At 38.2% G+C, this 27,603-nt stretch overlaps 1 protein-coding gene across 1 annotated transcript in view; it reads right to left on the minus strand.

The window, feature by feature from the left end:
• The window catches only part of COL4A6 (collagen type IV alpha 6 chain), a 300,475-nt gene that overhangs the window by 139,543 nt on the left and 133,329 nt on the right, over nucleotides 1–27,603 (minus strand). The window contains exon 6 of the mRNA XM_081276853.1: nucleotides 17,855–17,938. Within this exon, the coding sequence (XP_081132979.1) occupies nucleotides 17,855–17,938 (84 nt within the window). The remainder of the gene's footprint in view (nucleotides 1–17,854; nucleotides 17,939–27,603) is intronic.

Consider the following 27,603-nt stretch of genomic DNA (forward strand, 5'->3'; position numbering starts at 1 on the left):
TATTACTGTGGGTGGCATTTTAGAAACATATGACAAAGATGATACAGCAGAGACCCCTTTTATAATCATTAGATAGAGTATGTCTCTGCCCATCATAAGGCATGTGGCCTTATTTTATAATTTAGTATTATTATAGTACTACTATAATTGTACCTTTGGTAACATGACAAAGGGTTGGTCACATTTTTAATTTATTTGATACAAGTCCTTGGTCTGAAACAGTTCCAATTATATATAGCACTGTTCTTAAGGAAGCCATCTTTGGATATTACTTGCAGGACTGCATTTATAGTAAAAAATAAAAAAGGGTACCATTTATACCACCATTCTTTCTTCCTCCACTGACCACAAGAGAGGAGAAAACATTCAGAGGTAGCTTTCAGCCCATTTCAATCCTCCAAAGGGATCAAGGTACTTTCCAATGGTGACTGCCCAATTACAACTGTCTTCCTTCTTTAGTTATTTCCTGCTGGGGCTATTTCTGTAGCAACCAAACTCCATCCTTGTAAAATGGGACCACCTCTTAAAAGAACTGCTGTCATTTAATTTATCAAGATGTTACCAAGCTCTTTAGGGGAGTAACAGCTTGTTGTGTTTTCTTTTATAGTTCAAGGAATGGATATAAGAAATATGAAGTAGATGAGGAGAAGCTATTATTCTATTTGTAACTACTAAAAATTAGAATATATGAGGCAATCAAGACAAAATTTCGAGGACACATTTACAGGCCACAGATAACTTATGTGCAGCAGCAAGAGAAATGAAATCCTGAAAAATCACTAATCTGTTTCAATGCAACTCAGAATTTCTCTTAGCACTTCCATGAAAGTCTCAGACCCCACTTTCAACCCTCGGCTTACTGCTGCCTTCACACAGTAGGAAAAAAGTGTGACCCCCTATTTCAACAACTGTCTAAGTGGTTTTACAGTTGAGATAATTTTATCCTTGTGTCCAAGTCTTCAGGTGCATGGCCTTTAGTTATGAGCAGTGCTGTTTTGGGAGGCATTATTATAGCATAGTGATTGAGGGCATGCATGTCTGAACTAAACAGATCTGGGACTGAATCTTAGCTTCACACTTTTGCAGTTATGCTATCATTAATTTCCTTTATTTTGAAAATGGGGAGGATAATAGTATTTACCCCCATAAGATAAATTAAATGAAATAATTAATGCATAGTACAGTCCTTAGCCAAGTATCTCACATAGGGTAGGTAACTAATAACAGCTATTATTATATTAGTGTAATTTGAGTATCTGGTACTTGCTTGTAGATTGTGTAGGGGCAGCTCACTGTTTGGAATCCTGTTGTTTACATTGCCCATGTTTAGATGAGACCTTGGAATCTTCTTAAACTCAAAACTAATAACCTAGCTTGAAATCTGCTCCAGGTTCTCTTCCTAACTTCCTAACTCTAAAATAGCCCATGGGTTATAATCTCAACTATATTTGGGTCTTTGGCCTCTACCCAACTACATAGCTCTGTCAGGATTACTTGGTCTACTTATTTAGGTCAGACCCAATCTGACTCTGTGCAACTTCTGGTCATGCTGAGTACCCTACATGTGAAGTGAAGTTTTGCTTTTTGATGACAACTGGGAATTACTACAGTTTCTTAAAGAGTGAAATGCTGTGACTGCTGTGAGGAAAGCAGTCAGAGATTTCATGCCAAAAGTGATCTTTATGCTTTTAGTTGATTAAACTGGCAAAGATTTGCAGGAACTATTTCACTTGATTGGTGTGCTACCTGGCATGCACTTCCTTGCTTAATGCATGCTTTTTATCAAAGCTTTCCTTGTGGACAGGCAGCCTAGGGAGATTCTAGGCCATATAACTTGATGGGTGCTCTATAATTCCCCATTCCACATACCCACTGATGCTACAAAAATAACTGCCACTATTTATTGTGCATGTACTCTGTTTCAGAACATTGCATCAAACATTTAGTATGTATATTTAATTTAGCCCTCATAGCAGTCCTGTGATATATGTACTATTATTACCTCCATTTTTTCAGCTGAGGAAACTGAGGCTCACAGCGATTAATTCAGGGTTACACATGTAGCTTGGGGTGTCCAGATTGGAACATAAAATCCAAGCTTGATGACAAAATTCTGTTCTCATAACTATGCTAAATAATGGCTTCCTAGTGAATGCAAGCGGGCCTAAGAAGGTGTAACAAATTAGGGTTTCATAAGTCTTTTGGACATTTGATGCAAATTAATGCCACCCTCTGAGAGATTTTGTGAGGGATACTGTGTACTATATGAGGGGAGGTGTCCAGTAGAAGGGTGGTTGCTAGGGACAACAAAACCATCAATCCCTTGAGGGACAAAAGAGGACAGGAAGTGGAAGAAAGAAACAAGAAAATTACAATTTTTTTTTCCTATAGTGTCTCTATTAAGGAAAATTATAATGGACCATGGCACAAATAAAGGACCACCAGGGAGACAGAAAGAGCAGCATGGGTGGAGGGGGCAGAGAGATCTGCCTTTGACTCTCAGCTCCCTCTTATCCACTATGGGAACTTGGCAAGTCATTTAATCTCCATAAATCTTAATGCAACATCTGTAAAATGGGGTTTAAAATAACTGTTCTCCAGGGTTATTGTGAATATTAAAATGAGACAGAGTGATGAGATGTTCTGAAATTAGTGATAATGGTTGCACAACCTTGTGAATACACTAAAAACTACTGCATTGAACTCTTTTAAGGGGCAAAACCTATGGCATTATATTTATATCTAATTAAAATTATATGGGACAACATATATGAAATACCTAACATTATGTCTGACATACTTTATATATGGTGACACCTATCACTATCTCATTGTTATGTATTATCCATATAATTTTGATGATGATGATGAAAGAGATAACAATTATTATATCTCTGACAGAAAATCCTTATATCTTAGTAGGAAAAATACATATCTATGAACACATTAGTCAAGAGGAGGGGATGAGCAGGCAGTTTCTGTATACATTTGGCACAGATGGAATTACTAGGCAAGGAGCACATTTGGCATCTACAGGAAGCTTTGGGGACTCAGACAGCTGGGTCACCTTTCCAGAATGAATTACAGCTTCCCCCTTGGGCTCTATCAACATTTCTTTCAGGAGCTTTGGCTATCTGTGGGCCCAGATGGATACTGGAGGATCTTTAGCAAATAATAGTAGAAGTGCCAAAAGCCACCAATAGCCCAGCCTGTTGGAAATCATGGTGGCCTTTATGTCACTTACATATTTAATTAAGTACCTATTGGAAGGTTTCAAAATAAGATTGTCATTTGAAAAGAGTTGAGAAAACTTAGAGGTTGACTTAATTTTTAGAAGAACTTTGATTTGACTGGCAAGTTCAAACTCAAAGAAAAAATCACTGATTTGAAAGTTTTATTAATGTAATTCTTTATGAAGTTAATGATTTGGGTTTTGTGGATTAATTTTTTTCCCTTCACTTGTTTATATAAGCCAGATTAAAATTTTTTCTCTGCTCTTGGGCAGGTCCCATCTGGCAATTTACAGATAGGCCGATCCATCTGCAAAGCAGATTGGTTAGTGCATATGGGATATAATGCAAGAAAACAGGAGTGTAGGTTTTGGATGGTCAGGGACTAGAAACATATGGGTTTTATTTAATAATATTTCCAAGTCTGGGTCCAAGTTGTGGATGTTTTGTTGGTGTGGGTGGTGAGGGGAGAAGGGAAAGCTAGCCATCATTTAATGTGCCATAGTTGGCAGTAGTTAATAGCATGAATATTATAAAAACTAGACATTCTATTTTTAATGGAAAAAATAAACTTGGTTCAAAGTTTCTATTTGGTTATTACCTCATTTTCACACACAATGCTGCCAAATTATGTTATTAGAATGATCAGCAACACCTAATGGATGTTTTGAATGTTCACAAGTTTTCTAATAAAATTCAGGTTGTGTGCTTTTTATAATGGGTGTTCTCCAAGGGACCATATTCTCAGGGCAATGTAAATGCCACTTGCAAATTTATAAAGATGATGGTAGGACTGGTAAGTGTTCAAAGTTGCTCAAAGTTCAAAGTTCAGGATGACTGAAGAGGACGTTAATCCAGTACTGTAAGAAAAGTGAATTTATGTTGTTCCCTTTGTCAAACTCAACAGATAAGCTCTGTTCATGTTAGAGTTGGCTACAGTCCTACTTCTGCCCCATACCTGGGAGGAGGTTTTGGGATGATTAATGGGTGGGAACCATTACTCCCTCCCTTTTACAGTCCCATCATTTATGAAAAGGGGAGTTAAAATGGCTAGGGTGTGACTCCCTTCTGGAAGCCTGTTCTCAGGAGACTCTAGCCACCCATCCCACCCCAATTAATCTCTTCATAACCTATTTGTCCTCTAAGGTCCTGCTCTAGTCTCATGCTCTTATCAGTTACTCCTACCATGGAAAACTGATTTCTGGATATACATGTAGATGAATATATATTCTCCTATTGAATAAAACTCTATACAAGAAAGGATAGAGACAAAGTAAACATTAATCTCATTCTCAAGAATCTCATGGCCAGGAAGGAAGAGTAATAATAATAATAACAGCAATACCATCAAAAATAGCAGTTGTAGGGTAGTGGTGATGATGACTATTGAGCATTTAATGTTTGCTAAATGTCTTACACACTCAACCTCATTTAATTCTCACAATAAATTTTAATTTATCCATTTACTCATTTAATGAAACAAATCAGACCACATTTGCCTCTGAGGGCAAAGGAGATTAGAAACTTGGTCTGTAAATGTAGGTGGAGAATTAAAGGAATGGTATCCTGGACCAGAAGAAAGTCCCCCCCACACACCTTTTATTTTAAATAAAAGAGAAAGAGAGAGAAAAGCCATTTCAAATGCTGATGGCAGGTCAAGAGAGATGAAGGCTGAGAAATAATTGGAATTATTATTATTTTGTGGTACTGGGGATAGAATCCAGGGGAACTTTACCCCTGAGCTCTATCCCCAGCTTTTTATTTTTAACTTATTTTTTTGTTTAATTATATTATTATTATTATTATTATTATTATTATTATTATTATTATTATTAAAGTACTGAGGATTGAACCATGTGTGTTCTACCACTGAGCTTTATCCCCAACTCTTTTTATTTTTATTTTTATTTCAAGACAAAGTCTCACTAAGTTGGCTTCAAACTTGTGATCCTCCTACCTCAGTCTCCCAAGTCATTGGGATCACAAGCCTGTACCAGTGTGCCCAGCTGATCACTGGAATCAATGTTACTGGTAGCATTTATAAGAAATGGTGGCAATGAAAGCCTGTTTATAACAGGTTCAAGAGAGAAAAGGAAAGCATAAATTCTGAGTATAAACAAGTACTTTAAGGAATTATACTATAACGGGAGCAGAGAAAAGAGAAAAGGAATGGTTATTCTGCAATCTGCATTTGGGGTAAAAATTGGGAGTTCATAACCCACTTCAATCTAATGTATGAAATATGATATGTCAAGAGCTTTTTAGTGTTGTGAACAACCAATAAAAAAAAAGTTAAGAGGGTTTGATAATAGTAATACACAAAAATCAGTGGAGTACTTACTTTGTGCTCTCTATATATTAGCCTGTTTAATTATCAAAACAACTCTGTGAGATAGGTACCATTACTTCCAAGCTGCAGATGAAGAAACTGAAGCTCATATTGATTAAACCATTTATCTAGTGCAGAGTTTCTTAACCTTGGCACTACTGACATGTGGGGGCTGTCCTTGCATTGTGGAATGTTTAGCAACATCCCTGTACTCTACCCACTAGATGCCACCACTTGTGACAATCAGAAATGTTTCCAAACATGGCTAAATATTCCCTGGGGGACAACAATACTTATTTTATTTTAAGTTGTAGATGGACATAATACCTTTATTTTGCTTATTTATTTTTATGTGATGCTGAGGATGGAACCCAGTGCCTCACATGTGCTAGGCAAGTGCTCTACCACTGAGCTACAACCACAGCCTCACAACATTACTTGTTGTTGAGAACTGCTGAGTAAAGAGCACACATGTTGTGTATCATAGATCCACAGTTTAAAAGAAAGATTGGTCTGACTCCAAAATAATGCTCTCAACCATTGGACTCATTTATACTACCAAGACAGCATATTTCCCTACCCTGGTTTGGGTACCTATGAGCCCATGGAAAGTGGGAAGAATATGTGGCCACTAGAGTGAGGGCAAGTTATATTGAAAGATTATTTTACCATACTTCTAACAGGCATTCATGCTCATGAGTTACCTGGCTTAGCTAACTTGCATATTGTCTCTCAAGTTTTCTCTTTTGTCTTCTCTTCTCTTTCTCTCTCAGTGTTCCCCAGTCTCAACACACACACACACACACACACACACACACACACACACACACACCCCACACCTGGTCTTCATAACCAAGGAAAAAGATTTTTTAAAATTTTTTGTTGGTTCATATTAGTTATAATAACATTAGGAATTATTTTGACATAAGTATAAATGCATGGAGTATAGTTTGCTCCAATTAAGTCCCCAGTACTTAACCCGTGCCATCCCCCTCCCCCTCCCCTGTTTTCTACTCTACTGATCTATTTATTATTTTTTCTAAGAATATTTTATTTATTTATTATTTTTATTTGTTCTTTTTAAATATACATAACAGTAGAGTGCATTTTGACATATTACACATATAAGGAGTATAATGTGATTTTTCTATTTATTTAAGCACTCTCCAAAGTTTAAGTCTCATCTCTACTGTGGGTTTCCTTTTCCCTATATGTAGGATGAAGGAGTTAAACTACATGATCACAAAGGTGATTTTCTGGCTCTAACATTTGTCCTGTAATACTAAGTGCCCTCCCTTTTTATGAGGTAAACATTTGGTGGGGGAGCAAGGGACATTTGAGGACTTCCAGTTCTGAAGCTGGGGCAAAATTCCCAGGCTGTGTTTGTTTCTGTGTTATGTCTGCTTCTTTCCATCTGGCTTCTCCTACCATTAAGTGCCAAGGGTCACTCTGGTTTGGGTCATGGGGCAGCAGGTCCACCAAGTCAGTGGTTCAAGGCTACCCTGGGCATATCATGGCTCCTACTTACTCAGCTGCCAGAGCCCTCTACCTCAGCAGCATTGCCTGACCTTAAAGGATCACCTGGAGCCTGATGTGGGGCATATTGCATGTGGAAATAGGCACTGTTCTCAGGGCTCCCATGGGTTGGGGGGATTTCTTGGAGGCGATGCAATGAGTTCATGTTGACTTCAAGGTGGGATTGGGTTCTTCTCAGGAATCTGGGAAACTTGCATGGAGGCCTTGTGGTCAAACTGGAACTGGATGGGAGTTCTTGTCATTAGACTGTACATGGGGAAGAAGGGCCCTGGCGCCTCATTTTATGGGGGATGGGGTATGAGTGAGGAGACAGGTGACCTTCCTGCTCTCAGAGCTCAAGCTTGGTTTGGACTTGATTTAAAAGATGAAACTCAATGAGAAGTTAATTTCTTATTGTAGTAAAAGGAACTGGAGCCATGGGCCCCATTTCTGATAATGGATTGTACTAGGTCACTAAACTCCTTGTCACATGCCTCAAAAACTAGTTCACGTTAGGCACTGTGGAACTCTGCTCAGCCTCTCTCTATTTCTTATCTGTGCCTTTGTGGTACATTTGAATTTAAAGAAAGAAGCTTGTGGGTTGTGTGGAGGTCAATATTAATATCTAGGTGGTATACAGTAAAATGCATTTTTTAGTTTGTGGAGTGCCTGCATGGGTTTTAAGAACAACAAATGTTGTTTTACATATGTGTAGCTTTTTCTTTCTATATAGCCTCAGTTAATCATTCTTCAACTGAATTGCAAAGGCCATGTTTAACCCCTGGCTCTCATCTCTTCTTAAGCTTTGTGAAGTTTAAGACTCTGTTCTTACAGCAAAGGGCCCCTGTCTGGGGAGCCTGTTTAGACCTGTCTCTTCCTTTTGTTTGCTTTCTTTTTGTCTCTCTCTGGGGAAACCTGGCTGCTGAACCCTGGTTACCCTTCATTCTGCTTAGGGCCCCACAGCATGTTTTCCACAGCTCCTTCACTCATAGCTTTATTGGCATTCCCCCAGCAACATGTGAAGGGGGCAGTAATCACTGATTCGTGTCAGGTCTGTGAGGGAACCCAACTAAAGCAGTGGAATGCCAAGTCACTACAATTACTTCAACTAGCAAAGACATGTACAAGGACAGAGACCATGATTTCTTTGATATGGATGATAACTAAACATATACATTAATCTCCCTGAGGGTGGAAAAAAATGAACATTTCTTCTTTTCATTGGGTTTTCAAAAATTAACGAGTAAAACTATACTTATTTTAGCTGAGGATAAAAGGTATAAAAGATGCCACTGCAAAGCCAAGTGCCTTGCTCAGTCCATAGTATGAGACTGCTACGCTCATAGCTAGTAATTCAGAGTTAGGGCATAATTCCAAGGCATCTGGCAGATTTTCCACTGGCCAAGCTTTAAAATCTGTCTTCTATAAAACAACGACAGCCTTCATTCATGATGTCTCAAACCCTACCTTTTATTCAAAATCCCCACAACAAAATTTGTTGAATAGGAAATAGATGCTCTTTCAGAAATAACTGAGTTGGTCTTTCTCCCTATAGTAACTGCTACAGGAGTTCTTAGTGTTATACAGAGAAAGAAATCTCACAGTCCTACCTCTGGAATCAAGTTGGGGTTGTCTCAGTGATGCAGGGTTTAGGATGGATTAACCTCAAGTGGGATCAGTAGGGAATAACCATTGGAGACACTAGTTTCTAAGGAGTTAGAGGAATGTCAGGGAAAGAAACCAGCACTGTTTTCCAGAAAAGTTTTAAAAATTCATCTAAAAAAAGACAAACCCCATCACCAAGTCACGAGTCTGGGTGAATATGTTTGTAAGTTCCAAAATAGAATCATTTGTAGAAACACAGCATCAGAGGAGCAGAAAATGCAAACTTTCCATTCTGTTGTGCTAGGGGATTTTGGACATTCCATTTAACCTCTAAAAATAGGAATAAGAATGTGGTGCACATCTGAAATCCTAGCAACTTAGGAAGCTGAGGCAGGAGAATCTCATGTTCAAGCCAGTCTCAGTAACTTAGTGAGACCCTCACCAACTTTGTGATCCTTTGTTTCAAAATTTAAAAAAGTGTGGGGATATAGGTCAGTGGTATAGCATCCATGGGTTCAACTCCCAGCATTATCATTATTATCATCATAAAGAAAAAAATTTAAAAAATGGGCTGGAGATGTACCTCAGTGATAAAGAGCCCCTGGGTTCAATTTGCAGTACTGAAAACAAATAAAATAAATATAGGAAGACCCTAGTATCTGCCTTTCTCTCACTTCAATCCACCCTATATAACTCCCATCAAATTAATCTTTCTAAGGAAACATTTTTTGTCATAATATTTTTAAAAGAGTTGGCTTCATCATTCCAGATCATACCAATCTCTCTGTTTGAGGTCTTTTGCTCTGCCATTCACGTTTTTAATCAGATGCAGTGCCAGGTAGTTAAACACTAGAGTGTGTGTGTGTGTGTGTGTGTGTGTGTGTGTGTGTGTGTGTATACTCTCCTTGGAAAGAGCCTGGTGCTTGCAATATGTTGGCAATCCCCACAGTTCCTGCACTGACATTTAGCCCCCCCAAGGGCTTTCTTAAATGTTTGTCTAGTGAGCTTGAACCTCAAACAACACAATGAAGAAAAATAAAATACAGAATATGGTCTATGACCTCCACCTCTCTAGATTTTTAAGTGGAGGTGGTCATTAAATAATTGGCCATGTGCCATATTTGTTAAAATAAAAGCCCTTTTGGAAAGATGACAGTGAAGCAAATTTCTGCAAAGCAATGCAGATTTCCCATTGACTTCTACTAGCTTGTAAGAGAGATGCTAAGCAATTAATTTTGTTAAACATTCTTGGAGGACTTCCATTAATGCAAGTTTTTTCCAAAGTAGACACCAGATGACTTCCCTGACATATACTTGGTAATCTCATCTCCAAACTCTTCTAACTCCACTGTGGTGAACTTCCATATAGTGAGTGGCCTATATAAACGGACAGACCTGCCTTAGAGCTATAAAAACTTGACTTGATTCCTCACAAACCTTGTCATTTCAGATGAAAACCAGGCTTTTCTTAAGCATAGAGTTCATCTCTTTAACCTTTAAAAGACAGAAATATTAGAAAAACATTTTAAAACTCAGACAAAGATATAAACAGATCCTATACATGCAGTCAGGAGTTATTACTCACTGGGGAAGAAGAAGAAAGGCAATTGATTTGATGATATCTGGTCTATGTCTTAGCACATTTTCTCCACTGAGTAAGTATTCCTCCATTCACAACAATGCAGCCACATTGAGTAATGTAGGAGCTGTGTTGATTACAGCCATGGGTTTAAGAGGCCATTTGACATGGTGTGAAGAATACTGAACAGGGAGATGGAAAACTTGGTTCACATCCTCATTATGCCACTTACAAGAGACCTTAGGAAAGTCTCAAACTTTCCAAAACTTTCTTCTGAGCCTTTTCATATTGAAAGTGAGGGAAAGATCACTTACAGTCATGCCTCGAAGGTCTTTTATAACCCATGATGCGACATTTGGGGGCTGAATCCAACCTCCTAGGTTTATGATTGCATGATTTTAAAAATTATTTTGCTATTTACTATTATTAGCTAATATCTCAAGGCACAATATATACTTATAGCAAAATCTTTTGTTATGAAGAATGACTATAAGTCCATATTCCTGGTAGTCTCCTTGATTATTCTTACATTACTTTTTGTGATTTCTCTTCATGTGTAATTAGATTATCATTACTTTTACTTCATAATGAGGCTGATGAAAAAATTTATTCTATGGATAGAAGTGTGAGCTTTGGCACTTTCATGTACTTAGATTTTTAGTATTACATTCGATACATGGCTTATTCTTTTCAAATCACACTTCAGTGTCAGGAGCCTCCAGTAGCAGCAATAGAGAAGCCACAGCAAGTGAGTTATGTCTGAGGCAGCTGCCAAAGTAGCACTTGAAAGATAAGACATTGTCAAACATCACCCTTCATATCTCACTGAAATAGTAGAAAGCATGATAAGATACTCTACAGGCTAGGACCATCATGAGACAGTAATACTGTGTCTGACTTAGATCATGAGAGCAAGCGGATCCTTTGAGATCACATAGTCCAAAGCCCTCATTTTACTTAGGGCTAAACTGAGAGCTCAAGTGAGGAAAGCACCAGCCTGAAGTCATCCAGTTGGCAAAGCTCAGTCATGATACTTAGATCTCTGGAGAGATAGAACAGTGTTCTTGACCCCACAGCTATGTATTTATCTTCTCCTCCAGGTCCTTGGCTTCTCTTTAGCAGAAGCCTCTATCACTAGTGTGGAAAACATACTCCATAAATCCCTTAATGTTCCGATATTATCAAATAAATTATTAATATCATCTATAAATAGCTGTTGGGCTGTGATTATATCTTGATGCACAGACACCAACTTTTTAACATTATCGCCAATTATCCTGGACATAGATAATCATATTTAAATATATAGGGACACTTGATTTTCTACCTCCCTCCCTTACTGCCACCCAGTGGCTGCTTCCCTGTTCAGACACTTCTTACCAACTTTCCTCGTTCTTCCACAATGAAAAGGAACAAGGGAGACACAAGAACATCAATTTTGCAAAAGTTTAAGAGGCTTTAAGCAAAATGTTTGGTGTCGAGGAGAATGAAATCAGTATCTGAATGAAAGTTAGGGTTACCTTTGACCCTCAATTATTCATGAATGTCCTCATCTTGAAGGAAGAATGAATTGCTGGTAGTAAAATAAAAAATTTTTGCCAAATCCCTTGCATTGGCAGCTACGGAGTAAGAAGTGATTGGGCAAAAGTAGAGGTCATAGTAAAAGGAACTCAGAGGAGTTAGGAAGAGCAGATTCCCAAAGCAAGCTATAGGAACCAGGGTGTGGAATAAAAATTGTGAGAAAATGACTACCTTGGCCCTTTGCCTTCTTTCAGCAGCTTTGAGTCCTCCTAGGCAGGAGACATCTATTGGCTTTATAGTGATCTAAGAAGCAACCCAGGATATGAAGGTTAGAGCGGTAACCACGCCCATGTAACGTGGTTCAGTCAGTTAGTCTTTCATGGAATAGTGTGGAGTGCACACTGTCCATGCAGAGACCAAGAAGACCCAGTTTCTGCCTTTTAGTTGTTCACGAGATAGTGGAAGGCACACAAGTGAACAGTTTACTGCAATTCAGCATGAGCAGAATGATAAGACAAGATAACCTTGGCCTTGGAAATCATGGCAAAGAGAAGTTTGTGTCTGGCTTTAAGGGATTCATAAATGAAAGCAAGTTAGCAGGAAAAGGGTGGCATTGGACATATACGCACAGTACACATGGAGTGAATAACAGGTATAAAATCTGCAACATGTCAAATGACATGCCAGGTTCTGAGAACTAGAAATAGTTTAGTGCACGTGTGTGTGTGTGTGTGTGTGTGTGTGTGTGTGTGTTTGCTTTTTTTCTTTAAAAAAATTTTTTTGTCTTGTTTTGTTCTCTGTAGGGTAAGAGGGTTTCTAGTGATGAGAGGTAATGTTGAAGATGTGGTCAAGAGACAGGTCATGGAAGATTCTAATCTTACTAGAGTTAAGATTTCATCGTGGACCTGGGGTTGTAGCTCAGTGTTAGACTGTTGCCTAGCATGTGTGAAGCACTGGGTTAGATCCCCAGCACCACATAAAAATAAATAAATAAAATAAATGTATTGTTTTCATTTATAATTAAAAACATTAAAAATTATATTTCATTGTGTAATCTATGGGGAGCTATTGAAGGATTTTAAGCAAGACTTTCATAATAATATTTTTGTTTTAGAATGATTAGGGCAAAAGAATGGGAAATGGGTGGGAGAGAGTGAGATTAGAGGCTGGGAGATCTGGCTGGAAGCTATCACAGTAATCCAAGCAAGAAATGATATAGACTGGATTGGAGGAATGAGAATGGAAAAATTGGATGGATTTGAGCTTGATTTAAAGACAAATGGAAAAGACTTGATGATGGGCTGGAGGTGATAGTGAAGAAGGGAAGAACAACTACATTTTCTGGCTTCAGTAACTGAGTACCTGGTGGTGCCTTTTGCTGTGACGGGGAGACACATGTAGGACTTGGGAGCAAATATGTATGAAGGGGGTTGATGATGGAGTTGTGAGCAAGGCATGTTTGTAGTGCTGGTAAAAATCCAAGTAGAGATATCCAGCAAGAAATGGACAATGCTGACCTGAAGTTAAGAATGTAGGTCAAGGGCTGGGGTTGTGGCTCAGTGGCAGAGCACTTGTCTAGCATGTGTGAGGCCCTGGGTTCAATCCTCAGCAAGACATAAAAATAAATAAATAAAATAAAGATTTGTGTCCAACTAAAAAATAAATACATAAAAAAAGAACATAGGTCAAGCTAAAGCTTGAGATTCAGGAAACCACCCTATGACTGGCCAACAGTAAGTACTGGGATGAGGACAGACCCCTGGGGGATCCCAATCAAAGTATGAAAAGAATTAGAAAACATTATTATGAAATCCAAGGGAACAGAGAGTTTCAGGAGAGAAGGAGGTGTCATGTGCAGCAGGAAGTTCAAGGAAGACAGAAGACAGAATGAAAATGTCCACTGGGTTTGGCAACAAGTTGTTTAATGGTGACCAGTGTCAAAATTGAGGAAAACTTACAGAGAGATGAGCAGTACATGGGCAATGAAGGCATCAAGCTCGTTTTTAGGCAGTTGTAGAAATGCCCAGGCACCAGAGCAGGTCTTGGGCAACATGAGCTTTAGCTTTGAAGAAGTAGAGAATAAGGACATAGGTGTGTGTCATAAAGTGATTGGTCAGGGCAGGAGGGTGAGTGTGACTGAGTGTGTGTGTGTGTATGGGGGGGGTACGGGACAAACAGGGAGGAGGAAAAGGTGTACTCAGCAATTGCTTAATTCAGGAGAAAATGAAAAGACCTCTTGGTATCCATGGCATCAGTCAGTAATATAAGGAACACCAGCTGTTTTCAGGAGGAGAACAAACTGAAGAACTAGTGGTTAGTTCAACTGGGCTCTGGAATTCACGGGAAGCACATTTTGTGGTAGAGAAGTGGGAGGCTGCAGGCAAAAGATAAGGAATTAAGAAACTTGGCCATAATTTCACATGAAATTCTAGTCTCATATGCTCTCAAGCAAGGACATGGATTCTCAAGCCATGGAATGGGACAAATAGTCCTTATCTAATGGAGACTATAATATTCCCTATTTTTTAAAATTCTAGCACTGCTAGATTATGTGTGTTAACGCTACTTCAGATGCTCTGGATAATGAAGAGTTTACCATGTTGTATAAAAAACCAAAACAGAACACTGCTAAAACAGAAAAAAACTGAATATTGAGGAAAACTGGGTTCAGAACAAAAGATACATCCTTCATTCTTCCCTTCCTCAACTTCAGAGAAACACACACTGATGGAGTGTAATGCAGAGATAGCTTTCAGATCCAGTAGGTGAAAAAGGGAAGAATTACAATGTCAACCTAAAATGTTCTGTTCAATCAAAGAACAGGGAAGAAATATCAGACAAGAGAGCAGCTCAAAAGAATGATTCTTTCAGATAAAACCTATGTCCACAAAAGAAAGAAAACTGAAAGTCAAATATTAAATCCAAATCTAAATGTCCAAGAGAGAAAACCCTTTATTTAACTCTAGGAGGTATATCATCTTTTAAAGTAGCCATTCTTTTAAAGTAAGCTAAATAAGATTTAACTAACAGTCTGGTGACCTTGGGCAAGTCACTTATCCATTTATTTGTTGCATATAGATACTATATAGCCCCTGAAAGGTGCACTGTGAGGCTTTGGAAAGTGAAAACTAGTGTACCAACATCAGGCAAGAGCTTTACAAGGCAGGGCATACCTTGGAGAAATCAGTTTGAGAAAGATTCAATCAAAATGGTTTGAATTGCAGCTTGCTGGAGTGCTAGGTGTTGTATAAATGTCCCAGTCAGTTCAATAGGACTTTGGCAAAGGAAAAGTACATACTGCCCAGCAAGTTATGTGCTTGATGTCTCCCTAAGGCAGGAGACAGGCCTGCCAAGGGCTTCAGCATTGCTCAGGAGTGACCCAACCTTTTGTTCCTCTCCCAGCTCGAGAAGAACAGCTTGAAATCCAAATGGGGCCCTCTGTTCAGCTAAGGAAAACAGTCTCAAATCTTTCTGACAACTGCACAAAGGGGTACAGAGGGGCAGTTCTGCAGGGGCAATAGTGCTGTGGCTAGTTTAAACACTACCAATTGGCCCTGGGAACGTAGGAGGGAAAGGAAGATGACTAAATGGGATCTGGCATCACGCAACATGTTCACATTTTGCCTCATGAACACCAGCCCCCTTATCTATTTGGAAAACAAGACAGATATTCTTGCTCTTGATTCATAAAATACAAATTGGCGTGGTTTGATAACCTTGACAAATGTTCTCAGAAACTTCAGACTTCACAAATAAACTTTTAGGAACATGTTTAATCGCATAGAGGTTGTCTTTAAATTCTAAAGGAAAACATTCTGAACAGGAATCTTCCATTTTCCTCCACCTCCTACCCCTTCAGCCACTTATCTGTTTGCAAAAGAGAAGCTAGACTTGGGCTCCAGATGTTTGGAACCCAATTGGGGGCTCTTCATGGAGTAAATCTACTGCTCTCCATCTTCAAAAATCCAAATCACAGCATGGAGTTAAATAATGAGGTCATTATAAGACATATTTGCCTGATGTAGTACTGATCTGTGGTTCAGATATAGATTTTCTATTTTTAACGGACCCCCAATTCAAAGAACAGTTCAGAGCTTTTTCTGAGTTTCCTGGTTGTTGGGTCTGATTAGCCATCTCTCTTGCCATAAGACATCAGAAAATGTTCCTTTGTGTCAAACCTCAAATTGCATATGCTTCCACTTGGATCATTTTTATTTGCTCTATCTTTGCAGAGCTAAAGCCAAAAGGAATCTTCATGTAGGACAGTAGTTAAAGGATTTATCCAGTGAATTCACAGAAGAAATACCCACTTCCAATGAAGATGTGAAAAGATGCTTAAACTTACGTATAGTCAGGGAATGGGATGATTTTCATTCACCATATTTGCAAAATATCAAGTGTTGGCAAGGGTAAAGAAACATGGGCACTCATTTACAATGCTAATGGGTATATGAATTGGAACATACTTTGTGGGGCTATTTGCCAGTAGCTTCGAAAGTTAAAAATGCTTGTTTTATTATTCTGATCCTTATTATCAACTCAGAGATGAGTATAAGAAGTCCTGTTCAAATATTTCCACTATAACATTGACATTTTATAAAATAATAAAAATTCAGGAACAACTTGAGTGCCTAGTAAAAGGGGGATGGCTGAATTAAACTATGGGATAGAAGAAAAGATTTTAAAGACATAGTAAGTGGAAAAAAAGGCCCAGAACACACACACACACTCACACACACACAAAAACACACAACTCACATGATTCTATTTTGGAAATAAAAACCATATAAATACCTTCATTTTCTGGTTTTATTTCCAAAGTAGAATAATAAATGACATTATATAAATGATATATGGCATTTCACTTTGTACTGCTTACATGCTAAGAATGCATTTGTAAGTAGAACAAATAATAAAATAAGAATAAAAAAGAATGCATTTGTATATTTACTGCATTTGTATATTTATTTATTTTTCCTGGTTGTAGATCAGAGTCAAAGGCATGAGCCTTGGTGGCTACAGTGAACATTGCTTCCCTTGCGGGAAGTAGTGGGTAAGTGAGTTAAGTAAACAGGTGAGAAATAAAAGGACCCAGGTAATAGCCAGGAATCTGTCATCAATTTGCTTTGTGACCCCAGGAAGTCATTTTCCTTCTGAGTCTTTTCTCTGTAAATCAGTGGCAAGATAAGAAGCAAACTAAGATGCCTTCCCTTTTTGATATTTTATGATTCTCTAAGTCTGTGTCTTTAATATATAATAGGTGTGATCCTTTTTGATGAAGAGGTGGCTTTTTATTCTCTTCCTTCAAATTCTGGCATAGTTTGACATTTCACTTTACTGCAAATGGAAGATAATGAAAGAGAAGGTGGAGCATTAACCGTGTTCCCTGTTTGGCTACGTTTTTGAAAGTTCAGTTGACCTATTTATGCTACTACCTTCCATTGACAGTGGAAGCTCTTTGGCTTTTTTGAGTGTGATGAGAGTGCAAACACAATTCTGAAAGTTGAAAGATATGAATTCTACAGGGTGATCATAAATTATGAATATGCATACATATGTTTAATATATTGGACTGCCTTGAATACTTTTTCTATGTTATACTAAAGGATACAACTTCATTCAGTGAAAATCAGAGATGTAATTCATTGGAGGGGGCCGAGAATTTACAGGAATTGATGTAAATGTTGTGTCAACATATTGTGTTTGTTGCAAATTGGACCACCTGTTGCCCAAAGCAGTAGGGAAAAACCAAGTGGATATAAATGAGTTATGAAAATTTGTACATATCTACAAACATTATCACAATCTGCTTGTGCACAGTCTAATTGACACTTGGAAATACTCTGATGAAACTGGGGAAACCTTGGCATTAAGTCAATGAAGGAAGACTACTCTTGGTCCCTCAGAGACTTTGACCGTCATTAGTTAGCAAAACTCCTTCCAGCTGACCCTCCTGACTTTGCTTGTTCCATGAGGTCAGAAGAGTAAATTCTAAGCAATTTAATTCTAAAGAAAACAGAAAGCAGCTCCCCCCCCATGACTATTTGTCTTTCAACAATGCCATCAGTGACTTACTCTCGCTCCCTTCTCAGGAGAACATTTACAGGTCCCACTGCAGTCTTGGCCCCTGCATGGCTTTCCATAGGAGTTCTTCTCTCCCTGTTAAAAAAAGAAAAAAGTTACTATAGCATGTGAACCGAGAAAGAATTGCCCCAGGGAACTTAACCCTTAGCTACACTCCTCCTAACAAAGTAAATTTGAAGTTGACTAATGATTTCATCTTCTGGTGTCATTATTTGAAAGAAAAACTCATCTTAAACTAGTATCCCCTTAGGTCAGGTCTATATCTCACCAAATTGCCAGTTTGGTAGCTGCTTTGTGAACTGTGATTCAGACATTGCCTTGTTGGTAGAAATTCTAGTCACAAAATACAAGATAATCTTTTTACACTGGGCTGGTGTGAAAACAGGTGTACAGTAACTTATGGGTTTGCATTCACTGAGGGAACAGTAGCTGTAGGAGAGAACCTAGGAGAAATTCAAGTGCTAGACATGTAGTGAAGATGAAAATGGCCACCTTGCACTCTGTTCTCATCTTCTCAGGCTCCATTTGTGCACACCATTCAAACTGTATAGTGGCATCCCATCCCCAATGAGTCAAATTCAAACTCTTCAGGTGATATCATATAGTATCACCCAAACTCTCCAACTTCATTTTCCCCCTCTTCTGCTTGATGATGATGATGATGATGATGATGATGATGATGATGATGATTAGCTGAATTTCTACAAGGCCATCACATGAACTGACATATACTCTGACTTTGTCCAACCTCACCACCTCATTCTCTCCCTGGCTCACTCAAGCTTCAACTGCTTCAGTGAGCATTCATTCGGTGAGCATTTTAAAATATCAAGCCTGTTCTTGCCACAGGACATCTGTACTAGCTGTTACTACTTTCTGGAATATTTTCCCTTTGATTTTTTTTTTTAAATTGGTGGCTTCTTTTCATCATCCAGGTCTCAGTTCAATGGTCTATTCTCAGAGAAGCCATTCCTGACCACTCAGCTTCAGGAAGTCCCCATTGCTTCCAATCATATCCCTTGTTACTTTTTCATCATTAGATATTTAGTCCTGGACCACTAGAATGCTAACTCCATTAAAGTAGGACTTTTATCTGTCTTGTCCAATATTGTATCCCCAATGCCTACAACAGTGGATGTTACTCAAGTAAAGTTTGATGATCACAGAAGTAGAGCTATGATTTGAACATAGGTTTGACTGACTCCAAAGTCTTGAACTTTACCTCTGTTTTAGTGTTTTCTAAGACCTCTTTATACCAGAGCCTCAATACAAGACTCCAAACTGAGGGAAACTGCCATTTTGACCCTATCCACCTTGGGAAAAAAAGCAAAACATAAATTCTAACTAATATCTATAACAAGAACTTTATCTCTGGGATGGATTTAGTATCATCCAACTTTTTTGTTTAATGTTGGTCATTTTTTTTTTCCGATGAGAAAGGCATATTTATGAGCCAGGCTCACACTTAATCATTCTTGCCTCTGTGTACTGTGTGCTTTTTCCTGATTCCAAGGGATCACTGTGAATTTCTCAGATGGTCTCTTATCTCTTTAGACATTCCCACAATACTTTATCACCACAGCACTTCAGTAATAAGGTAGTGATGGCAGAGCTATGACAAAATATTGCTATTTTAGATTCCAAACACCTTCCTGATATAAGATATTTTATCTCTCTTCTATGCCTTTGACATGCTAAGTGCTATTGTACACTTTCCAGTTTGCCCTCCATTTTACAGTATATAGGATGAGGCAAGTTTTTCATAAGGGTGAGATCAAGAGGTGCTCTGGGAGGAGGAAGCTGGGAGCTGGCATAGAATAAAGAACAGAAAGAGCAACATTGAATTTAACCTTCATGTTTGCCATCACTTTGTCTGATGTTGAGTACTATATTGCTTGGGATTATGGATCATTTGCAATGGCTTCTCCATACATATTTGTATTTTCCAAGCAGTCTTCAATGAATGAGTGTATTAGAGGAAAATAGAGACATGTTATTAAATGATAAACCACACCCCTTTAACAGAGAGGACTCAACAGGTGTTGCAAAATTTGAACTGGCATCTGTTTGTATGTATGGCCTACTTCCAAATAGTGTCTCTGTGGGTATTCAATAAAATTGGCATATAAAAAAAGAATAAGCAAGATTATAGGGGATCAATTTCGTCTATCATAGAATAAAAGTTTCCAGATCTTTAGTATGGAGGAAGAAGACTGGAGGCAAGGGGGTTGGATAAGAAAAGAAAAATAATCCCAATGCCAAGAGCTGAGCAAAAACATAGGGAATTTCTGCTAGAGGTGTTTCAGGAATTCACCAGAATGCAGAGGCTGACACCTTCCTCCTAACAGACAGGAAGTCGTTACTGTCCTCTGTCACTTAAGTAACTAGAGAAGCCCTACTGGCCACAAGGCAATTTCCTGTGATGATAGCCCTGGCAGTTTCCCCAGGAGTGTTCAATTACAGTGAGGTGGGTGGGGTAAAGTAGTTTTCAGGGAACATGACCAGACCAGGCCTCCTGCTCTGTCCTGACTTGCCTGGGGACACTCCAACCCCTGCTTAAGCAGGCCATGGTGCTGGAGTCATTCCTACCTTAAAATGCTATCCCCTTCCTTTCAAAATCCAACTGTCCTTATACCCATAGAAAATCAAAACTGGAAAGGCCTTGGAAGATCACCTAATAACAGTGGTTTTTAACTCTATCAGACCAGCACGTCATTTTTATTACAATCATTTATTAATCTGCCTTGTCATCCTAAAAAGAAATTCATAAGAAGGTATAATAAAGATGCAAGCAATAATTTTAAAAGCACACAATATTACCTAATTATATTGCAAAGAAAAACAAAAGGAAAATCATTTATAATGAAATAATATGTATTTCAATATTTAAAAGCTCATCCATGGCTATATGAGAAAACATAATGAAGTAGTGAGAGGCTAGCATTTCTACTCAGAATCATCATGAAAGCCACAGCCTGCTGAAACAGAATAAATGACATTGGGTTGTGGTATTGGTGATTCAAGTATCAGGAATGCAGTTAGATTGGTGCAGTGATTCTCTGAAATGTGAATAACTCATGGACATGTTCTGGAAGAAAATTACAGTCTTCCCTTTATTTTACTAGGTTGTTTTAATCAGGAAAAATAAAACCATTAAAAATTCACTTCAATATGTAAAATGTAATCACGTTCTAGACTCAGACAGTTATAAAGTTTTCACCTCCATGAATGTCTCAAGTCTAGTAGGGTACGATGGAGTTCAATACTTTGTAGTGTATAGAACATCTATCATTTAAGGCCCCCACTTATTAAATGCCTCTCTTGCATTTGAACAACCAAATATGTCTCATAATTTCCAAAATACCTCCTGAGGGCAGTGTACTTCTATTTAGAACCACTGTTCTACTCCAAATCATCCATTTTACAGATGAGAACAATGAAGGAAATTACTTTGGTCTGGATCACACTGCTAGCAAGTAGACCCCAGCACTTCTGAGTCTAATGCTATATTCTTTCCACTGGTCCATATGTCTCTATTCCAGGTTCAAGGTCCATTTCCGTCATGACCTCACCAGCTCCAGTGAAAATCCACAGCACTCATTAAATGTAACATTCAATGGGTAAACATCCCATTTTCTAAGGGACAGTCTTTGTACAGCTGAGAGTCTTGTTTCCTCATCCAGACAGCATGGTCTATAATGGAAAGTCAACCTACTTTATCTCTTCGTATATCCCCACATTGTTAAAGAGGCAAAACTATGTTCTAGCTACTACTTGAGGCAGTATACCTTGGTTAAAATTATAAGTTCTGGAGCCAGCCTATACAGGTTTAGGTTTAAATAGCAACTCTTAATATTTCCTATTGTGTGAACTTAGGCAAGTGACTTACCTCTCTGAAACCCAATTTTCCCATATGTAAAATGAGATGCCAAGAATATTTGTAGTATTGGGTTTGACTGGAAGATACAAGGAATGCAAAGCATTGTGGTAACTCACTATATGCACTAAATGTATTACTTTAACATGCCAGACTACTCAGCATTTCTGCAACATTCTGGTCTCTCTCTGTAGCCAATTATCAAATGGTATGAACTGTTATTGCTGTGCCAGTTTGTCTATAACTGATGTCTACTCTGCTTGGTCAGAATGTCCACTTGGATTTACTTTTCACTATACCTTATTGACAAATTTCTGTGACAGGTGACCAGGGATAGGACCCAGGGATGCTCTACCACTGAGCTATACCACTAGCCCTTTATAATTTTTAAATTTTGAGACAGGGTCTTGCTAAATTGCAGGAGCTGGCCTCAAACTTGTGATTCTTCTGCCTCAGTCTCCTGAGTTGCTGGGATTATGGGTGTGTACCACTGTGCCCAGACTGATTGCTAATTTTTGTTTTTAGATAGGGTATCTCTAAGTTGCTTTAGGGCCTCACTAGACTGCTGAATTTGGTTTTGAACTTGCAATCCCCCTGCCTTAGCCTCCCAAGTTGCTGGGATTATAGGCATGTACCACAGTGCTTGGGCCCCAACTGTCAATTTTTTTAAAATATATTTTTAGTCGTAGTTGGACACAATACCTTTATTTTATATATTTATTTTTATGTGGTGCCAGGCCACGCACATGCTAGACAAGTGCTCTACCACTGAGCCACAACCCCAGCCCGTCAAAAATTTTTAATGTCACTTTTATCTCACACACTTATTTCCTTGCTGATTTTTTTTGGCCAAAATGCCTTCCTACCTGATTTTCCCATTTACCATAAACCAATTTTCTATTCATTTTTCAAAACCCCGGCAGAAACACCCTTTTCTTGGCAGAGATGTCCCCAAGTTCTGCCTTCCTCTCAGCAATTTCAGGCAGAAGTTCTTGTTCTCTCCTGTTTGCTGATAATGATTTGTTATACTTTACTCAATCTATTTGGTTCTTCCATCAGACTTGGATCAGAACTGTGACTTACTCTTCTCTACCTGACACAAGCAGGTAATGGAATGTGAAATAATTGCTCAGAATAAGTCAGTTACAAGTGTTAGATTAGCAAAAGCTATGATTCTTCCTGTCCCCTTAGTTTCCTGAAATAAAGAGTTAAATCATAGTATCCCTTCCACAGAACAATACATTTTTCTAGTCATCAACAGTGCTTTCTGCTATGAGTGGTGGCAGGGGTGACAATGATATAAAAGACAACCCAGGAAGCAAGAGATTGAATGTAAGCAGAGCGTAGCATGGTTTGCAAAGCTCAGTTATCTTCATGAGCAGTTTGTTCCAGAAGCTTGGGTCATAGAAGGCTGGCTGTGTAACATTTTATTTTGACCATCCATTCAACAAATATTTATTAAGCACCTACTACATGAACATGCACTGTAATAGATATGGGTGTAGAGCTATGGCCATAATTGAAACCAAGTCCCTGTTCTCAGTGTTTATAATCCAAATGGAAGATACAAAATAAACAAATGTTATGTACCTACTTGTCAGATGATATGTGCTTTGGAAGAGAATAGATCAGGTTATGAGGAATAGGAAGCTTTGGGGACACAATATTATCTTTTATAAGAAAGTCAGGAAAGGTCTTGATTAAGAGGTGACTTCTGAGCAGAATACTGTTTCTCAAAGCTCAGTCCTTGAAGCAGCATTATCAGCCCCAGAAACTTGTTAGAAATGCAAATTCTTGCCTACTTTCAGATATACTAGATCATACACTTTAGAGTTGGGGCTTGGATTTATATCTTTACAAACCCTTCAGGTGATCCTGATGAAAACTAACATTTGAGTAACACTGCTGTAAAAAAATGGGGGAGCAAGCTATGTAGATAACTGGGGAAAGAATATTCTGGCAAAAGGAAAAGCAAGTACCAGGGTAATTGGTGAGAGACTGTGCTTGGGGTTTTGGCTAAATAACAAGGAGGCTAGAGTGCTAGAATGAAGAAGAATGGGGCAGATGGTGAAGCCAGAGATGGAGCAGGGCCCAGATCATATAAGCTTGTATAAGCCACTTTATGAACTTTGCCTATGGAAAGTCATTGAAAATTTTTGAACAGGAGTGACATCAACTTATTTACCTGCCATGTGAAGTATAATGGGGCAAGGGTGAAGGAAGAAGGCCACTTAAGAGTCTATGGTAGTCCAGCAGGTGGATAATGGTCACTTGAACCAGAGGGCAGTTGTAGAGTCTGGAAGAAGTGGGCAGGGGGTGCGATTCTAGATTTCTTTTTGCAGTGCCGGGGATTGAACTTGTGCATGCTAGACAAGTGCTCTAGCACTGAGTTCTCTATCACTCAATCAGGCCTTCTTGATAGATTTGAAGGTAGAACTGCTAGTATTTATGGATGCATTGGTTATGGGATGTGATTGAAATAAGGGCTTGAGGGATGACTCCAAAGTTTCTGTGCTAAGCAAGTAGAAAAATGTGATTGCCATTTATTCAGATGGTGAAAATTCTCAGAATTATTGATTTGTTGGGGGAAGTGTATCAGGAATTCTGAGTTTAAAATTTTTTTGTAGTTATAGATGGATACAATGCCTTTATTTTATTTGTTTATTTTTATGTGGTGCTGAGTATTATGCTAGGCAAGCGCTTTGCCACTGAGCTACAGCCCCAGCCTAGGAATTCTGGTTTTGAGATATCTGTTAGACATCTAAATGGAGAAATTGAGTAACTAGCTCACTATGGAAGTCTGGAGTTCAAGCGAGATGGCTAGCTTGGAAACGTACATATGGTGCCTTAGCATAGACTTAAAAATATTGTGGTAACAAACACCAAACCTCAATGGTTTAATACAACAAAGTTTTATTTCCCACTCATGTCACAACCCAATGAAGGATCAGTAACTATCTTTCAAAGATGATTCTTTGAAGGATTTCTACGCCTCCTTTGTCTAGCAACTTCACTATCTCAGATGTTAGTACCTGTACTCTTTTTTATTAATTACAAAAAAATTAGAAGTGCTGGGTAATAAATCCACAGCTTCACACATACTAAGCAAGCACTTTTAGTAGCTGCTCTTGATTCCAGATGACTGTGATGAATGTATCTCTCATGCTTATTTTTCTCTTAACAAGAACCAGGCAGCTTGAACAATGTAAGATCATGAAAAGCAAGAGAGAATGTTGATTATATGGTTATGGCAATCTCTCCTACTATTGGTATATAAATCCATGAGTCCAAGATATGATTACCAAGGCAGTGAGCATAGGTGAAGGGAAGAGAAGACATTCTTATAGGAATCACTAAGGTACTTCAATGTTAAGAAAATGTGAGGAGGCACCAGAGAAGGAGTCTGAGAAAGTGGATCTAGTGAAAGTATTAGAGAATCAAGACAGAGGAAGGAGTCCTGGAAGGCAAGTGAAGAAAGTGTTTCAAAGAGATGAGTGATAACTGTGTTAAATTGGTCACAGGTCAAGTAAGATTAGCTATGGGAGCATACCAATGGATTTAGCAATGTGATAGTCGGACTAGGGAAGTATCAGTGGGTTGGTGGGGCTAAAATCCGGATTGTGATGAATTCAATGGGAAGTAATAAGTTGGAAACTAGATGCTATGGTTTAAACCTAAAATGTCCCCCCACCAAACTATCATATAATTGGAGATGGGATTTTGGGGAAAGTGATTGGATTATGAAGGCCCTGACTGCATCAGTGGATTAATCCATTGATGGATGAATAAACTACTGGGAGGTGAGACCTAGTTAGAGAAAACAGGTCCCTGGGGGCATGCTCAGGAAGGGGTTATATTTTCTCTGGCCCCCTTTTTCTCTCTGTTTCCTCCTCTAACTGTTCTTGTCAGGTATTTCTGTCTCAGTAATATAAAGCTGACTAACATACTAAGAGAAATCTAGTATAGTTGATTATTTCCAGGAGTAAAAGAAAGGGGAGAAATGGTACCATAGTCAGAAAGGAATATTGGATTGAAATAATGCTTTTTTTAAGGATTGTAGGAAACAAATGTGCAAGTATTTTGAGGAAAAATGTGTTGATACAGGAGAGAGAGGAGAAAATTTGGGGGGTAATTTTAAGCAGAGAATGTAGTGTCTCATATACAAATTAATGGAATGTCCTTAGATAAAGGCATGGGAAGTTTATCCACAGTGACAGTGTGAGAAGACTGAATATGTGGATACAGATACAGGTAGGTTGGTTGGTGTGGAAGTAAGACTGTGAGGAAGTTCTTTCCAGTGAAGCAAGAATCAAGTCCAAGAATTTAGAATTAAGAATGTAGGAAAGATAAAGTGTGAAATGGTCAGTTAAGATGGTAGGAGAATGTATCAGCTAAGGAAATGTGGTAGGACTGCAAAGCAGCTCTGAAGGTCCACTTGAGATTGATGGTCATGCATTTGAAGGAATAACCAGTTACCAATACTGTAATACTTTGTTCAGATGTATGAGTAAAGATTCAGATTAGAGGATGAGCTGCATATAATCAGTGTTGGGGTCTGCTAATGATAAAGGAAAGAAGAGGGGAAAGGGAATCAAAGGAATAAGGAAAAGTGATGGACTGTGAGTCCTGAGGTTCCTAAGAAGAGAAATAAGAATAGGCAGTGTGTAAAGGGCAGTAAAAAGGTAGTAGGATCAATGGATGATTGATCCTGTGGGGTTGAAGAGATGCATGGATTTTAGGAGTGAGACTGTGTCTCAGAAGAAAGAAGGGGAAGTAATGGAAAGAGGTTAAGGCCTGTTAGTACTTTACATAGTGCAAAAAAAGATAGTCCATGAAATATAATAAATGTTCCTTGAATTATCCCACTAACTGGTGATTGAAATGGATGTTCAACCCTGGTTTCAAACAATATAACAAAACAATAATATTTTAATAACACAGGCTTCTTCAAAATACTTTTCACACTGAATCTCATTTGATGTTTCCACCACCAATCTGAAATAGATATTTTGATTGTATGTGTATGTGGTGACATAGACACAAAACAATATTACAATGATTAATTTATATCTTTGCCTGCCATTTTTGACATTAACTTCCTTTGAGATAAAGACCTTGGTTTGTTCAACCATAAGACAAATCAATTTAAATCCTCTAGGCTTCAATTTTCTGCACTATAAAATGGAACAAAATTTTACTTTGCAGGGTTTTGTGAAGTTAAAGAAAATAATGTCCCTAGTAAAGTGTTTGGCACATACATTGTGCTCAGTGTTAGCTGGTATGATCTATGATTGTAGTATCTAAAATTATGAAGGAAGATATTTAATAGGTGCTCATTCAAAGATCAATTCACATTTAAACATGAGGAAATGGAGTCTCAGTTGTTAAGTGAGTTCCTCAACATAAGAAGTCAAGTACCAGAATTGGAATAAGAAACCAGTTATCCTCTGCCTTTTTTTTCCCCAACAGATTTGCTGCCACTAATTCCAGTAATTAGCCTGAAACTGAGAAGTAAGGAAAAACAATAGAAATATTGGGAATGATGCCTTTTTGTACACTTTTTCACACTATTAACTTTGCTTACTTTACAATATTACTTGTACTATTTGTATACTTTCTAAAAAAAATCTTCACATGATTCTCATAACTACTTTTGAAACAAAAAAGAAGAATTTTTATATGCCCATTTTCTTCTTTTAAAATTTAATTTATTTTGATTAGGTATATATGATAGCAGAATACATTCCATTCTCTAGATTAAGAAAAAAAATCTAGAGTTTTGGAGAATTGGTGTCATTTGCTATTTAAATGACAATATGAAGGCTCAAACCAGGGCTTCTCTTTTCAGTGCACAGCTAAACAT

Source organism: Spermophilus citellus (genome assembly GCF_964194105.1).
Source record: "Spermophilus citellus genome assembly, chromosome: X".
NCBI classification, from domain to species: domain Eukaryota; kingdom Metazoa; phylum Chordata; class Mammalia; order Rodentia; family Sciuridae; genus Spermophilus; species Spermophilus citellus.